The following is a 17,814-nucleotide window of genomic DNA, read 5'->3' as shown; positions in this document are numbered from 1 at the left end:
AGTGAAAGTCAAACCCAAATTACCATAAACGCAAGTCATCTTTCTATACAACATTTATTCACATCTTTATTCAGATTTTTCTAATATTTCCTTTCTCTTTATTTTCTTAATAAGGTCACACATATGTAAATTTTAATCAAGAAAACCTATTATCTAGAGCTTGTTATGTTGCAGGGGAATCATTATTATCTCATTTAATCTTCACAATAATCTTGCTAAGGGTTAATAATGTGTCAACATCATGCAGCCAGTAAGTGTTAAAATTTGGTTTAAAAGCTAAATCTGTTTGGCACCAAGTCCCTGCCTTTAAAAATAGTGCCATTTCATCTTTTCTTCATAGAATGCTTTCCTACATTGATTTTTTGAAATAAATATGGGGTGTGAAGCAAGTGGGGCAAATGCTATTCCCATCTCACAGAAGAAAAATTTAAGGTTCCCTGAAGTCACAGTTTCAGCGGGAAAGTTTGCTCTGAAACTCAACTTTGCAGATTCAAAGTTAGTTTTCTCCCCATCCTAAAACTATTATGTGTTGTAGGTTAAAAAAAAAAATTCTTTGGAAGGATCAAGAGGAACTTTCTGGAGAAATGTGTGTGTTAGTGGATGTCTGTCAATAAGTCAGTATTTGGGGGAGTCTATCTGGGGCATAGTTTCACAGTAGGTCTGTGTCAAACACCTATGTAGGTTACTCTCTATGAAATATGCCATGTGAACTTCAAAACAGTAACTTCTTAATAGACTACACTTTGCTAAGTCCAAACAGATTCTATAAAAGCAAACTTAGAAAGCAAACTATCTCTTGATCAAGAATGGCCCACACTACTTCTAAACGGGTGTCTGGTTGGATATTTATGAAAACAGGGTTATGAGGAAATAGCTTTGCCCCTTTCACAACATAATTGATTAGGGCCAGGGTATAAATGTTGAGATGTGGAAGTGCAGATGTTGCCTGTCTACTATTTATAGTGGTTAGGATCTTGGGCTTTTAGAGCTACAAAGACCTGTAATGAAATCCAAGCTCTTCGAGTTATTAGCCATGTGACCTTAAATAAGTTCAAATCACTCTGACAGTGCTATTTTTACACTCATTTTACAGGTCAGAAAACTGAAAGTGAATTAAAGAAGTGTTAAAGTGATCACACATGCAAAGTACTTCATATGCTACTGAGAATTTATCAATCATTCAATGAAGTATAACTATTTTATTTCATGTCATCCAAGGCAGAATCTAGAAACAGGCCATCTCTGTGTATTCATAACATTCATGGAGCTATAACAAAACGTGATGTTCCTAGCTTTATTGTATATACTGTTCAATTTTAAAACTATTCCTTTTCCTTTAAAAGATAACAAAGTAGTTGCCAAAATCCATACTGTCTAGGATTCTAAGAAGGCTCAAGAAAAACTAGGTATTTTGAGAGCATATGTGATCCTTCAAGTGTGGGGGAAATTTTTTTTACCAGAAACTATGTAGAATGGCAAACTCCTATTCATCTGTGTGATATTTAATAACTAACCTAGACTTTTTTTCTAATTAACATTCTCAAGCAAAAATACCTATTTCTTAAAAGAAGAAAAATAAAGGAATAGACTCTGCTTTCAGAAAAACAAACTTTTTTTTTTTTTAACATAGGGATCCGCTTACAAATGCTTTCATATCCTAAGTTCTCTCAACTTGACATGTCAATTCATTTAAAATGAAATGTTGGCAGTAGTTTTTACCCAGTGTGTACCACTGAGATTGTGGTTCTTTGAGAGGAAAATCAAAGGTAAAGGGTTGACTTAATAGGTTGATTTAACACTGGGTTGTCTTTGGGTCAGACACATATACCTTACATTAATAAATTAGAAATGAGTACTTGCCCATTGTCCTTCCAGTTGAAGAGATAACTGACAATAGTTAAAAGAATTTAGAGACTATTCAGAAAAACAAAATATTGTTAAAATAGTTCTTTCAAAATGTCATCCTAAAACCCTTGGATTTTATACAGTAGAAGAAATATTGTGATCTATAATCGTAATCTCTGAGTGTTTTTTCTATAGAAAGAATAAAGTTGACTTCCCAGGAAACCAATAGGGTCAGGAAAAATACAAGGCTTGGTTCTTGGTAATCAACTGTAAGAAGAGTAGACCTGGTTTTGAAAGTACACTGGGCCTAGTTATTAGTAATTGACTTAAAGCCTCATAACACTCATGGCGAAACAAGAACAATAATATCAACCACTTCTAAGGGTGCTGTGAAAATTATACAAGGTAACAAATACCAGGTTCCTGGCACAGGACTAGTGCTAATCAGCAGTAATTATTATTATTTTCATTATTACGTAAACAATATCCAGCTGTCCTCAATCAATTATGATAAACCTTTACTAACAAATGTAAAGGCATGTTGGGATTTCTGGGTGTGATCTGCACTGAAATTAAACAATGATCCACGCATGCTCTGAGCATTGGTACTGTGATAGATAGTACAGTCTTGCAAAGATGGAAGTTTTGTAAAATAAAAATCTGTACGTGAAATGTGAGGTAAGTAGAGAATATTATTATTGAGATGGTGATGAATGACCCTGCTTCATTCCCCAGTCATGCGTGGGGAACCAAATGTTACTCTGGAACTCTCCTACTTCTTGGGATAATTGTCACTAAATGGTACAATGATCACTGAGCTCCATCTCAGTGGATGTGGTGATGATTAGCAAGCATTATGGAGGACCTATGCGGGGTTTTAAGAGACATAAAAGTTAATCAGATACTATTCCACAGGAAAGGTAAAAGAAATGGGGTATAATTATAAAACAAGTAAAGGAAGACATTTTGCTAGCTATTTCGGATTCTATTGACTTTTCTGTTGATTATTAGCATTAGTAGTGGCTGCTTGTTTAACTCAACATATGGTTGGATAATCAGTTTTTATTCTTACCTAAGCATAGAAATTTTCAGGTCCTGTTAAAGCTATAAAGTTGAGGGAACTGTGGACCCTCCTATAGCATATTGCCATACTAACTTCCCTCCCTGAAAGCTGACTTGTCATAACCTAAATTTCTGCCAGAATGAGAGTTTCTCTACCCCATCTATTTTAAGCTGTGAAGGAAACTCAATGAGCAAACTTCTAGAACACACACGTGCTCTCTCACACACACAATCATTTAACTATGTTTACTTGCTTACATATCTGCTTCCTTTCAACGGACTCAAATATTTTTAAAGACAAGGATTCTATCTTACTTGTCATTGAAACTGCACAGCCTAGCACACTGGGAGGCATAGAATAGGTGATCAATAAATTTTTTGACTGACACAAAGAGAAGAACGTGGCTGGGTAAAAAACCTATCTGGACGTTGGAAAAGTTACTTCACTTCTGGCCTTTCCCCCAATTATGGAGGACTTAAGTGTTACTATATCAAAAAATTCAGAGTGTAAATCACTTAGAATAATTCATCAGGCTCAATAATGGTATATCTCCTCCTTCTCTTTGGTCAGTCTCAGTCCTGCATGTGATTCTGCCGTGCAGACTACTTCACATGTCTGAAAGTTCTGATAACAATCATATTGCCTTCCTGCTAACAAAAACTACTTTTCTAAGCCAGTCTATTGCAGGATATTTCTCCCAAACAACACTAGATATTTTTTAACATTATACACCAGAACATAGCAATGACTTAGAAACAAATACAGCATGAGCGAGTCTCTCCACCATCCCTCTTTCTTAAAGTCTGCAGCAGAGGCATCTGGAGGGCCATGTGCATGCCAGCATACCGACTTTTAGGAAGACATAAAAGAGCTGGAAAAGCTCCAGAAAAGCTATCTATCCAGAATGACAGTGATAAGGACCATCTTGCTATCTAAAATAAATTATTTTAGGAAAGATAAAAGGAAACATTGTGTATTGCTACAAACAACAATGTAAGCACATTCTGAAAAGGGCTTAGAGACCTAAGTCATAGGTACAGAGTGAGATACTAAAAGGAAATCAGAAATCTAGGGAAATGGATTTGTTGACAAGACTGACCCTGGTATTGATCTGTATCCCTTTAAGCTTTTCATTCCCGCTAAGATCTTAGACTTGAATCAAGAATATAAATCAGGAATATTGCCTCTCCTTTAATATCAAAAACAGCCAATCTGAGGATTCTATTTTTTATAAAGTCTGTGTGTACAGCTGAAGTTAGGTTTAACTCAATCTTAAGCTTAATTTGCCCAAGTTTTCATGCTACTAAAGCCTAAAGCTATTGATTAAGATTCAATAAAATATTGAATTTAGATGAGTAAAAAACTTTTTAATTCTTTCTAAAATTTTTAGTTTATTTGTAATTGATAGATAATAATCGTATGTCTGTATGGAGCAAATAGGATGTTTTAATACATTTATATATTGTTCAATGATCAAATCAGGATAATTAGCATATCCATCACCTCAAACATTTATCATTTCTATTTGGTAAGAACATTCAAAAGCTTCTAGCTCATTTGAAATATACAATCAATAATACAAGGTAAAAAGTCTTTTGAATATTCATTCTCCTTTTAAAGGCTTACAACTCTCTAAGGCCTACTGGTTTTCTTCTTGTTCTTGCTCCATCTGTTAGATTTCTTTCTGTGGTCTGGTGTCCCCTCTTGTTATAGTTTGGATATGAGGTGTCCCCTAAAAACTCACATGTGAGATAATGCAAGAAGCTTCAGAGGAGAAATGATTGGGTTGTGAGAGTCTTAACCCAATCAGTGAATTAATCCCCTGGTAGGGATTAATTTAGTGGGAACTGAAATGGTAGGATGTGGCTGGAGGAGGTGGGAATTGGGGAACATAGCTGTGGGGTATATATTTGTATCTGGCAAGTGGAGACTTCTCTTTCTGCTTTCTGATCATCATGTGAGCTGCTTCCCTCTCTCTCCCATGATGTTCAGCCTCACCTTAAGCCCTGAGGAATAGAGCTGGCCTTCTATGGACTGTGGAGCCTCCACATAAACTTTTCCTCCCCTAAAATTGTTCTGGTCAGATCTTTTAGTCCCAGAAGCAAAAAAGCTGACTAAAAAACCACCTCTGCTTGGAGCCAGCTACAGGCTCGGTGTTACAAGTAATAAAGAAACTTGTTTGGCTTAGAATATTCTAGGCACAAGTCTAAAATTGCCTGAGATATTTTGAAGCGACTCCCCTAGTCTCTGTTGTTAATGGACTATGGATTATTATGGAAGTAGAAAAACATGGAGGGAACTTAGAGAAGCTATACATTGGAGCTTAGAAAGTAGTCGTGAAAGTTTTTATTCTCTGACCATCATAAAATAGATTAGTTGTCTTCAAGCAGAAACACATAGACTTTCCAAGGAGCTATAAAAGTACAGGAAGTCCTGCGTTAATACGTATTTTTGTTGAAGATGAAACAGTGATAGAAATACAACACGTTGGCTCATGTTATAATGCTTTCAGTTCATACATATAGTGACATATGGTGACAGAAATAGAGATCATTTTTAATGTAGTTCACCTCCTCATTCTATAAAATTGTCAAAGAATGCATCCCTCAGTAGATGGGGTAGAGAGAGAAGATGGGAGGGGAGGGGAGGGAAGGGGGATAGTAGAGGATAGGAAAGGCAGCAGAATACAACAGACACTAGTATGGCAATATGTAAATCAGTGGATGTGTAACCGATGTGATTCTGCAATCTGTATACGGGGTAAAAATGGGAGTTCATAACCACTTGAATCAAAGTGTGAAATATGATATGTCAAGAACTATGTAATGTTTTGAACAACCAACAATAAAAATTAAAAAAAAAAAGAATGCATCCCTCTTGAGTGAAAGTCCAATAAGAGCAGAGCATCAATAAGGACTATTGGATATAATACTCCCCTTTATCCATAGTTTCACTTTCTATAGTTTCAGTTACCCCTGTTCATGTTAGTGGAAAATTCCAGTGAGAAGCATTTCATAAGTTTTAAATTGTATGCCTTTCTAAGTAGCATAATGAAATCTTTCACTCTTCCACTTTGTCCCTCCTGGGACATCAACTATCCCTTGGACAAATGCATCTATGTTGTATATACTACCTCCCATTAGTCACTTAGCATCCATCTTATTATCTAATTTTCTATTGTGGTATCACAGTGCTTGTGTTTGAGAAGCTCTTATTTTACTTAATAATGATCCTAAAGCTTAAGAGTGTAGCAATGCATATTTGCCAAAAGAGAAGCCCTTAAGTGCTTCTTTTAAGTAAAAAGTAGAAATTCTTGATTTGAGGGGAAAAAAAAAAAAAAGATCACATGCTGAGTTTGCTAAGACCCATGGTATGAATGAATCTTCTATCTATAAAATGTGAAGAGGGAAAAGCGAATTTGTGCTAGTTTTGTTTTCACACCTCAAACAGCAGAAAGTACAATGAATGTTTATTGAGACAAAAAGGCATTTTATTGGTATAGGTCTGTATAGGAAAAAAAAAAAAAACATGATATATGTAGGGTTTGGTACCATCCATGGTTTCAGGCATCCACTGAAGGTCTTCTCCCTGCAGATACAGGGAGATTATTGTACTAAAAAAAATTCCTTTTCATGTATTAAAAAGGAAGTGATTCTTTTAAGGTTAATACTCATCTTAATACTCATCTTTTGAACATATCATCAGCTACAAAGAAAATTATCTCAACATGGGCAAGGCAGAGAAGGTTAGCGAGTTAAATCTGACTTAAAATAGTTGTTAGGACTCAAAAATTTCAAAGGATACTTATTAAAATCCATGTGTAAGACATTTATGTGATTTCTTTCAAATCTAGTGTGCATAAAGCAGTAAGTAGTTCTCAAGTCATATAAAATATTCATTCCAACTATAATCAATTCCCTCCTAATTTTACCTGATAAAATCTTTAATAATTTCTATATCCTATTAACAAAGACTAACATGCTGGCTATAATATGTAGTAGTTTTAAGCTATATTGTATACACATTTTTCTCTCACTAAACACATAGCAAAAGTGTGAACATGGTTAATACCACTAAAAATGTATTCCCAAGAAGAATTGTATACTATAGAGGTAAAATTTTTCAAAATTTACATATATTTGCTATTTTGAACAACTGGGTTCAATTTATGTAGTTTTGATCAAATGTATTAATAAAATATGTGATGGTAATTCTCTTCAAAAATTTTTAATACCTAGAGGCTTATCATCACAGGAAAAATAAACAAATTCTAAAATATCATATACACATATGTTACATACTTCTATGTATATGCTTTACATATACATATATATATACATAAGTGTGTGTATGTGTGTGTATGTGATTGTTAAGAGATTTTACAGTAAGAAAATACTACATTAGAAATCACTTTGGAGAGGAAATTGGATTAGAAATGAAAATTCAAGGAGAAAAAGAAGATGTGACTATTCTGAAGATTAAAAATGTCACGTATTTTTAAAACAGCCAATGATCAGCACCAAATCATACCATTTACAATCCACTGCATACATCTAAGAGAGCAAGTTGAGTTCTGTATTTGAATGGTAATGTGTACACTAGGCAGAAATCATTTTTTAAAAATATTTAAATTTACCAAAAAAATGAGATATCAGTTTTTTTAAATGTGCAAATAAGCACAGAATGTTTCAAATGCCTTTCAGGTAGAAAGGGAGCCAAAGAATTTGAAGACACAGGTGGAAGGATTTCCTGATAAACAATCTCTCAGGTCCCTGTGAGGTAGACCAGACATGAGTTGGTCCAACTTCTGCAAACTGAGCTGCCTTATTTCCTGAAACTCCAAGAAGCTTGACTGTTTAAGCTGGGCGGGGGCGGCGGGGGCTGGGGGAGGGGGGGACCTGAAAACAGGACCCGACTAGAAGATATGAGCAACATATTGGCAATGTGTCCATGTTTGTTTCTTGGTAACAGAATTAGGAATGATTTTTCAAACTTTCTTTATTTTTATAATATTGTTTTCTAACATGACTATATATTGTTTCAAAATAAGAAGAACATTGTTTTTGAAGAATAAAAGCTGCAGAACTCACAGGAAAGCTCACCTCAGAGACATTAACTTCTGTTGTCTTGTCAGCCCTGTGACAGGAGCCATGGGTAATAAGAGAATGTGGGCTTCTCTAGGAGTTAACACAAAGCTCACGCCCATTTGAGACTGTTTTTACCTCGCTGCCCAAATGTGTTAAAGAATAGAATATTTGTTTTAATGCTTGATGGCTGGCAAGAAAGAAACATTCTGGTTTTTGATTAGCATTTGTAAAAGGCTGCTTTATTTAAAGAGAGGAAGGAAGGAAGGAAGGAAGGAAGGAAGGAAGGAAGGAAGGAAGGAAGGAAGGAAGGAAGGAAGGAAGGAAGGGACAGACGGACGAACTTGCTTTCCTTCTTTGTGTATTATAAGGACCCTTAAGTCGGGTTCCTAAGTTGAAAAAACTGGTGCTTGCCAAGTACTGGGAATACTTTTTAAAATACTCTAAAAACTACTGCCCTCTTTAAACAGTAAACTAACTTAATTTTTGAAAATGACTTTTAAAGACATTAGGAATAACAACTAAAAAGATTTATGTTTTCAGAATTATCTCTTCTTCTGCCTTAACACTCACTGAAGTAGAGTATAAGACCTCTAAACAACTGCTAAAAGACAGTGAAACTAACAGAGCAAGGTGGAGTGGAGAAAAAGTGCTTCAGCATACATACATCACACTTAAAAGAGCAGGAAAAAAGTGTGATGAGTCAGTGATAGAGTGAGCAGATCTCCTAATACTCATAATCCTGTGGAGACCTCCACTTTCTGCAAGGCATTTAGGGACTGCAGGGAGTTCACATTCTAGTTGTGATTCTTCCCACTTTTGAGCCTAGCCTGCTCTTCACTCCATGGGGTCACGTATAATATTAGTGACTCCACACAGATCTTTTCTCTCCCATTAGATTGTAAACTAATAGAGGGCAGGATTGCTTACTGAATTGTCTACATGTGTTTTACATCTCCATCCTCATGTAAAACAGAGGTTGAAAAGATGTAGGCAAGTGAATGAATGAACCAGTAAAGGATATGACAGTCTTCAGTGTCTGAGAAGTATATAAACAAAGATACAATAAAAGAAATGGAGATGTTGGAACCTAAGCAGTAGAATCACATAAAAACTAAATATAAATTTTAAAAGTAATTTCCATTCATCAGATTTCAAAGAAATTACATTAATTTGAATCTGCAGTTCTTTGAATCACTGAGTCCTAGGAGTTTAATGAAAAGTACAAAACAAATTTGTACTTTTCCAAAGGAGGGAAAAGATCATTCGCTTGTCCTGCACTCTTAGGTGCCAGATAGCTAGAGGGAAAACACCTGCCTTCATCCTGGAAGTCAAGCACATTCTAAGTGTTTCTATCACCATTCACATTTCCCCTCCTTCCTGGAGAGATAGGACCTAGATAGATGGACAAATGTCATCCCATAGAGCAATGTAAAACCATTTTTCAGTGGCATCAAGAAGCTTCTCAAGAGAGCCTGGGCTTCAGTCTCCCAAGGTATAGAGTATAGAAACAAGTTTTCTTCACAACATATAGCATAGAAAGAAAAAAAGATCATTATTTACTGTGTAAAACACTGAAACTGATACATCAGAGCTGATTCCAAGCTGCATATAGCTTAGTAAGGCAGAATACACATCTTAAACAATGGCAATGCATGATAGAATAGGAACACTGTAAAATAGGTCAGATAACCCACAGAGGGAGTTTAGAAGTGTGCCAGGGGATTCTTTGGAGGTAAGAATCTGAGCTTTAATCCTCTCCAAATACAGCACAGAGCACAGGAACAATGGCAGTATCTGATACCATTTCTCTCTCCAGATGCCTTCTATTAAGAGACTGCTTAAAATTCTCTCTAATTGCCTGCTTTATTCATATCTACAAGTATTTTTTCTTCTGTTTTTGCCATTACCCTAACCTAAAATATCTTTTCCCTCATTCTCTGCCTTCCAAAATCTATTCATTCTGCCATATACAGGTGAAATTCCATCTTGTATGTAAATTTGCTGCAACCTGGTAGGAACTAAGTATTGCTTTCTCAGAACCTCTATGCACGTTGCTTACAGCTCTACCTAGCAGCTGCATTTTTCTTTACACTTATGCATGTACACATTATCTTTCAAGTCCAAGTGTGACTTCTTTAAGCAGATTCATTTATTTTCATTGTGCTCTGAACATAAAAACAGTGCTTCAAAGGAGAAAGAATCTGAGTCTTATAGTGCAGCACACCTGTATTCTGATCCCAGCTCTGTCATTTACAACTTGTTAAGCCTAGGCCTTACTTTTCTATGCTTCTATTTCTCCATCTGGACAGGAACCAATAATATCTTCTCCAGGCTGTGATAATGTTGAGACATGAAAAATGTAAGATGTCTAGTAGATTTAGTCATTAGTAAAGGATAGCAATCCTAACTTTTACTATAATAATTATAAGGAGTTTTGTTGAATAAAAATATAAAATTACCTACTATTTACAGTAATTAGCACACATCATGGAAGCTTACAAATATATCTTGACTTCAACTTAAAGAGGATGAAGTCCCTGCTGCTAAAGACCTACCTTGAACTCTTTCTCAATGTTGGCCAGCACTGCCAGCTCATTGCTAAGTTCTAAAGCCGTCATCACTGGATCTTCACTAGACAATGACAGGTAAGCTGGACTTGCCAGGCCTTTATAGGCATTAATCCTAGATCTGGAGTGGCTAAAGGAGTCATGCTTTTGTTTCTGGTTGCATTCGCTGCACTTGCAGAAATAATCATGAGGCCGTTCAATCCGAGCACCCTTCCGCAGGAGAGTGTGCACAATTTCATATTCCTGGCAGTGAGCAGCCAGAATGATTGGAGTCACGTCATGGGAGAACCGTGTTCCATCTTCATCATAGGCATAAAAATCATCTTGCTGCAGTTCAGACTGGCTAGGGCTTGTGGCTAACCTCTTGCCTTCAGCAAAAGCCGGATGACTGAGAATTGCCTCCACAATCCGAACATAACCTTTACTAATAGCTAGAAGCAAAGCATCCCCAACCCGAGAGAGGTTTTCTTTCTTGAGAAGCAGCTCTGTAATTTCCAGGTGCTCATTGGCCACTGCCAATTGCAGGGCATTCTGGCCCATGTAATCTACACAGTTAACATTGAGGGAGACACATTCTTCTAACATCTTCCGCACCACTGGAATGTTGCCATATTCAGCTGCATCTAAAAAGCGTTCCTCCTCGATAGATAGGCTTGTTGAGCGGTCATTAAACATGTATGCTGGTCCTCGATTAGCTAACCTTCTCCCCTTTTCACGAAGAACCGTCTGCCGCCGGTGAGTCAGTCTATTGTCAGTGCCCCGGCTGCAATAAACGAGAAAGATTGTGAACAAATCATATTAAGAGCATTTTAGTGTGCCAAATGACGTGCCAGTCATCTAATGCAATCCTCAATATATTAGATGTTATCTCATCATCTCTAGACTTACTATATTATAAAATGAAGATGCATTTGTTTGTTAATGGATTCCAAGAACTTTTTAAAAAACACCAAGCTCTTTACAGATTTTAACATTTCAATCTGGGGTGGAGACTGGAAACTGCCATAATTTTTCCATATCATTCATATAGAGATTAATATGCGTTTCTCAATCACAGGTGGTAAAGACTTAGGAAATAACTCTTTTTCCCATAATCAGTCACCAATATGAGAGAGTGAGAAACAACCTTTTAAAAGTAAAGGTAATAATGTAAACTTTTCAAGTCAAATATGAAAAATAATGATTTTCTATTTCTCAGATGATTTTATTTTCTTCTTTCAGAGTTCTGTTTCTGAAACTCTTTTATTTTAATGGTGAGCATTCCAAAGTTGTCCTTTAATTTTCTCATCTTTTCTCTCCTATTCTAATGATTTATCTTTTTTGCATTCTATTGTGGGAGATTTCTGCAACTTTATCCTCTAATATACCTAAAGAATTTTTTCTGCTGTTTTATTTTTAATTTTCAAAACCATCTTCTTTTTCTTTAAATTTTTCTTTTTGTAACACTTCTCTGTTACCAAAAGTACAATCCATTTTCTTATCTCTGGGGTCATGGTCAAAACTGCCTAAGCAGGACACATTTCAGAGAACTTACTCCCAAGTTGCTTTTTTATATTTGTTTACTTTGGTCTCTGTATTTTACATCAGAGTTTTCCCACAAATTGCTGCTGATCCTTAATAGATACTCATTTCCACTTTTTAAAGAAATACTTCTTCCAATGCAATTTCTAAGAGTGCCGTTTTCCCTTAGGAGAGCTAGGCTGAACCTAATGTTGATTTTGGCAAGAGGTGATCCTGAGTTGGAGGGGAGTTTCTAGAAGAGCAGCATTATTTCTGAGTTAACAGGACAGATGAGGCAGAAAAGACACAAGGTTAGTTACATGAGCAGCCACCTGTCACCATCCTGCTGAAATTCTTAGCCCTCTTTCCTTCTCTGTCACTTTTCTGGCTTCTGATGGCATCTTTAGCCTTCCACTTTCTCTCTTCTGCATTTATTATTTTATATAGTTTCTGCGGCAGAAAAGAGAAAGTTCAAAGATTAGGGGAAGAAAAAGTGTCAGGTGAACATGGACAGTGCTTTAAAAAAGAAAAAAATATATAAAACTAAGGAAGAAATGTACCAGGATCAGGGGATTCATAAGAATAGAGTACTGGGAGTGCAAACTTTCAAGGAAAGTTCTCAAGTAGCTAGAAGACAGAACCAAAGATGTGACAGAAAATAGTTCCAAGTACCAAGAGATCAAGGATCAAGTCTCTCTTTTGTTCATTTTGTCTGTTAAAATTGGAGATAAAATATTCTAACCTATCTCAAATAATCATTTTCAGAGTCAACTGGAGTTATGAATGTGGAAAGTCCTTAAACTCAGATTGTATTGACTTTTATGCCCACAGAAAAATGTATTTTTGAGAGAGATGCCTGGACTTATCATTACTTATCTGTTTTTGATCAGAAGACCCATGAAAAAGTCAAGAACTGTGATGGAAATTGGTGTAAGTGACCTTTGTCTCTTTAAAGAAATAAAAAATATTATCAGTAACTTTACTTGTATCTCAATTCCTTTTTTAAATTCTGGTTTCCAAAGGTTTATTTGTTCATGTGATACATCTAAATTTACACTGAACTAGAATAAGCTGGAGTTGCAACATCTCTAATTCTAAAAATTTGAAATAATGCTTTTTTATTCTAATTATCATTTATTTGAGGGCAGGGGGCAAATTCTATCTTTACAAGCTACTATTCCTGAGAACATGTCCTCTTTTCTTCTACATGATTATGGTTTCCATTCTTATTGTGTTCATGCCATAACTACCATCCTCTTAAAGGAACAGCAAAGACATTTCCATAGAGAGGGAAAATTATCGTCAGTCTTAAAATATCTCCTGTTTTGGTCATTGTGCCACAAATATTAATAAAATGGAATAACATAAATTTCAGATATATTTTTATTAAAAGGGCTGGATTATCATTGTTTCTTTAACATTCTCTCAATAGAAAATCCAGATACAGAATGTTTACATAAACATTTCTATTGCTTTGGAAAGATTTTTTTTTTTAAATGCATGCACAATTAAGTCAGTACCTATTGCATGGAGTAGAGAAATAACATGGAGCCGCTTGTATGTTAAGAGAATAATATGTCTTTTCTGCTGCTCTCCTGCTATTTCTTAACTGTAGTGTAGTGAAGCAACTAAAGACTTTTTTGTTTTGTTTTGTTGTTACAAGTGGTGTGAGAAAAACATCAGCACCATCTCCGGCTTTTAAATGCAAAAGCAAAATATGTAAAACAACTTCCTAAATAACAAACATTTGAAACCTTTCAAGAAAGATAATAAATATTAGTAGATTATATCACCTCTCTGAAAATTGATTTTATATAGCTATATTTTAGAATTATGCATTAATAGAGAAACAATCTATTAAAAAAATATAACAACTCAGTTCACAGTACTATAGCAACAAAACAGATATTTCATTTCAGCTAAAGAACAATTTTTCCAAGTCAGTTCTTCTCTTTAAAAAAAAATTAAGAAATTTCCTTTATGTATTTAGCTATTTTTAGCATGGTTAAATGTTTAAAAGCCTACATTTTCCTGTTTGAAGTTTTCAATTTGTTTATCACAATATGTAAATACCAGTTCTAGGAAAATGTGTAATTAGGCACTGCCCTGTGACACTCAAATATTGATTAGGTGATGAAAATCAAGCCTTTACCTACCTCATTTCCCTGATTGTTTTTGCAGGAAAAAATAGCGGCTGTTGCCCCAGATAGTGAGGGATGGAATAATCTATCTCTATCGAAAATGCCAGCCACACAAATTAGCTTCTGAGTAGATTGGACTGTGAGCTTGAGTCCAGAGCATGTGGAGTAATTTTCTCTACTTCCTGTTCAAATATGATGCACTTTTATCAAATGGAATTGCTGTTGTTCAAACTAACCTCCACTATTAAGACCCAGCTTAGGCGGGAGGGAGATAGGAAGGTGAAAATTTTTAAGGTGAAAGTAGAAACAAAATTGGAGAAAAAAATGAAAAAAAAAAGACCCAGCTTAACTTTTAATTTTTGTTTAAAAATCCTTGCAAATATTCTAATTAAAGCATGTTTCTACTGAGGCAGAAGTATTAAAAATATAAATGGCATATAACTAAAATAACCATTCTAGGAAACATAGAAGACACGAGAATAGATTTTGTGGATTCATCCTAGGAAATCAGAAATTAAGGAAATCCCCAAATCTTTATTTTATTACATGCACAATTATCCATGGGAAGAATTTGACTTGAATATTTAGAGTTCAACAATTATACAACTAGCAAGTTTGCAAACTACTTTAGCAGGGTGAATGAGAAAAGTACCTTTACTCTAATCTTATAACAGTAAACCTGTTTTTAACCTGACAACTTACTCTCTTACCACAAATCCCTAGCCTTTCTCTGGGATTGAGGAAGCAGTAGACAATTAAAGTGGTTTTCCTTAGTCCCATGAAAACAAAAAGTATTTTGCTGTATTCACAGAGAATTTACCACTCAGAGTGGCCCATGGCAAGCACTTAGTACCTAACTGTCATAAGCATGAATGGCTTCTGAGGAAGGAATAAAGTTCACAGTCTTTTCATTCCCTATTAACCTGACCTCAAATCATTACAATGTACAACCCTACACAAAAAAGAAACAAAACATAAAGGTTGAATCATAGTGTGTCCTGGTAGATTATATGTAATATTTTGTATTCAGAAACATAAACAGAAAGCTCAGTAGGGAACACAGAAAGTTGAAAAGAATTATTTTTTTTAATGTCATCCATGGAGATTTTCTTATCCTTAAAAGCAGAACTAATATTCTCTCCTTGACATTGCACATAGAGCATGACCACCCATCTTCATAATACACTACCAAATCCCTTTAACTTCCAGATAGTTTTCTAGATAGCAAAGTCTTCATTCTGACTTGATTAGCTTCAATTTTCCCCATGAATTCCTCTCATGTCATCACATCCCAACTTTCTGTTTGATCAGTCACGCTACATCACAGGCTGCCTCACTACTCCATGGGCTAAATGATAGGAGCCTGAGCTATTTGCTGCTTTCTGTGGGAGCTAGCAAAAGTGTGACTGAAAAATATCTTGTGCATGTTACAAATTTTGGTTGCTTGTTTTGATCATCAATTGACATCTTGTTTGTAAAAAACAAAATCCAAACTGTGAGAGAATGAGAACCTGAGTAAATAATGGCACAGTTATAGAAACTTGGCTTTTTATAAAACAACTATGTCTGAAATGTCATACTTCCTTTTTACCCTCCAATTTGCGTTTTAATTTATTTCATGTGTCATGTCTTTCTTCTTTAAAATGCTCCTCAGTAGAGTTATGGGCACAGGCATTTATTTTGATCTATTTTGATAGAGTACTCTTGGGAATATTAAAAAGTTTATGTGTAACACAAGCAAAATGTATTACAATTATCTCATCAAAGGAAGAAGTTTAAACCTTTGCTTCTATTATCAACAACTGTCAAAGTCCTGTGTATTTTGCAAGAATATTTTCCTATTCCACAAATAACCTCTGTATGAGACAGACTCTGGGCAGGAAAAAAAAGATCACACATAGATTATGTGGCATTTAATGAAGGAAAAGAGTGTGTGTAGGTAGGAACTGGGAAAATCCAACATGGTGCCAATGTGTAGGACAATATAGGTTTAGGCCTGAAGGGACATAAGGAAGGAGCAGTTATCAAAAGTTAAGCAAGGTCACTGTAAGCAAGGGCTACTTGACAGAGGCTCTGGCCTTTGACAGAGGATAACAGACCACCCTCAAGGAGAAAGCTAGGGCTACTGATCTCACTCTCCTACCTCTTGATATCTCATAGGTGCCTCCTAAGGGCTAAATCCAGCTCAAAGTCTGGGGACAAATGAGCACATTAATGCCATCCACAGAGGTGTACAGTGACGCTGTCCCCACTAGACAGAGGACAGTGTGCAAAAAGTGTGGAGAGAGAAGCAGGAAGGCCAAGCTCACACCACACAGCACAGCTGTGCAAGTGAATTTGACTTTGCCATAAAAACTCCTTCAGAAATCACTTATGGAAACACTTGCACAAAGAAAATGGTAAGTGCATTTGTATTATGAGTCACTGATGTCTCATCAGTTCTCACCTTTCTGAGCTTATTTTTTTCCCCTTTTATAAGCTATCTGTCAGAAAAGACACCCACATTCAAGTTCAGGCAGTCCATTGTCTTAAAAATGAGCCTGTAAGTAAGATTCATCCATTGGAATTTCAAGTTGATGCTCACGTGAAGTTTATGAAGAACAACTCAGATTTTTCAGGTGAGAAGAAGGCTAATCTAATTTTGGTTGTTTGTTTTGATCTTCAATTGACATCTTGTTTGTATAAAACATATACATTTGAAAAGGTTGTGAAGAGACTAATCTAAAGTTGTTGATTCCCACCGATAACAGTGCTGCGTAAGAATAGACATCACTAATAGGGCTGGAATATGCTATCAATCTCCAAGAGGGCTAGATCCAAACAGTCCATATGAGCCTGCCACTTGTAACAGAGCACAGGCAGAGAAAGAGAAGGTTGGACCAAGCAATGCATGGTTTTTATTTATTGTTACAAAATTGCAGAATGCCTTTCATTGCAATGGGGTATGATTTTATCATACTTACCAAACTCATCCATTTCTCAATCCATGCATTCAACAATTCAAATGTTCACTATTATCTTTATCAACATGTTTCAGGTACTGTGCTAGGCACACAGGGAAAGCAAGGAATGACAGGGAATGGTAGTAAATAGTGAATGTTATCAAAGGGAAATTAATGCTATATAAATGAATAGCAAGCAGATTTCAACCCAGTCTGGAGACAGGGAAAGCATTCAGAGAAAACGTCACTTTGTCTAAGGATGCGGGAGGGTTTGCGAAGAGACAAGATGAAAAGTAGACCTCCAGGCACAGAAAACCATGCTTGCATAAGTCAGTAGTCCCTTACACTGGAATGTGCAAGAGTTGCCCCTTCCCCAGGAGAATTTCTGGTTCCTGGCTCAGTTTAACTGAAGGCCTGAGACTCAGATTAATGTTCATAGTTGAACATTCAGAACTTTTACTTTAGGGTAGAAAAATGAAGATTGAAATAATTTCCTAAGAGATCAGGATTCCAACTTAGGAGATCTGTGTTTCAGAACTCAGTTACTGGGTTACCAGCCTAAGGGTTTTGTTTTGTTTTGTTTTTCTGAGGCATTTGGGGCTTCTAGAATTCAAAATCCTGAGTTCAGAATACTTAAGGAGAATTTTAAGGGAACTGAGAACTGAGTCC

At 35.8% G+C, this 17,814-nt stretch overlaps 1 protein-coding gene across 1 annotated transcript in view; it reads right to left on the bottom strand.

Annotated features, from left to right (window-relative positions):
• The window catches only part of TRPC6 (transient receptor potential cation channel subfamily C member 6), a 122,251-nt gene that overhangs the window by 32,259 nt on the left and 72,178 nt on the right, over positions 1-17,814 (bottom strand). Inside the window, exon 2 of the mRNA XM_081262358.1 lies at positions 10,551-11,325. Coding sequence (XP_081118484.1) covers positions 10,551-11,325 — 775 coding nt within the window. The remainder of the gene's footprint in view (positions 1-10,550; positions 11,326-17,814) is intronic.

This window comes from Spermophilus citellus (assembly GCF_964194105.1).
Source record: "Spermophilus citellus genome assembly, chromosome: 2".
Lineage (NCBI taxonomy): Eukaryota > Metazoa > Chordata > Mammalia > Rodentia > Sciuridae > Spermophilus > Spermophilus citellus.
This window is presented reverse-complemented; position numbering and strand designations above follow the sequence as displayed.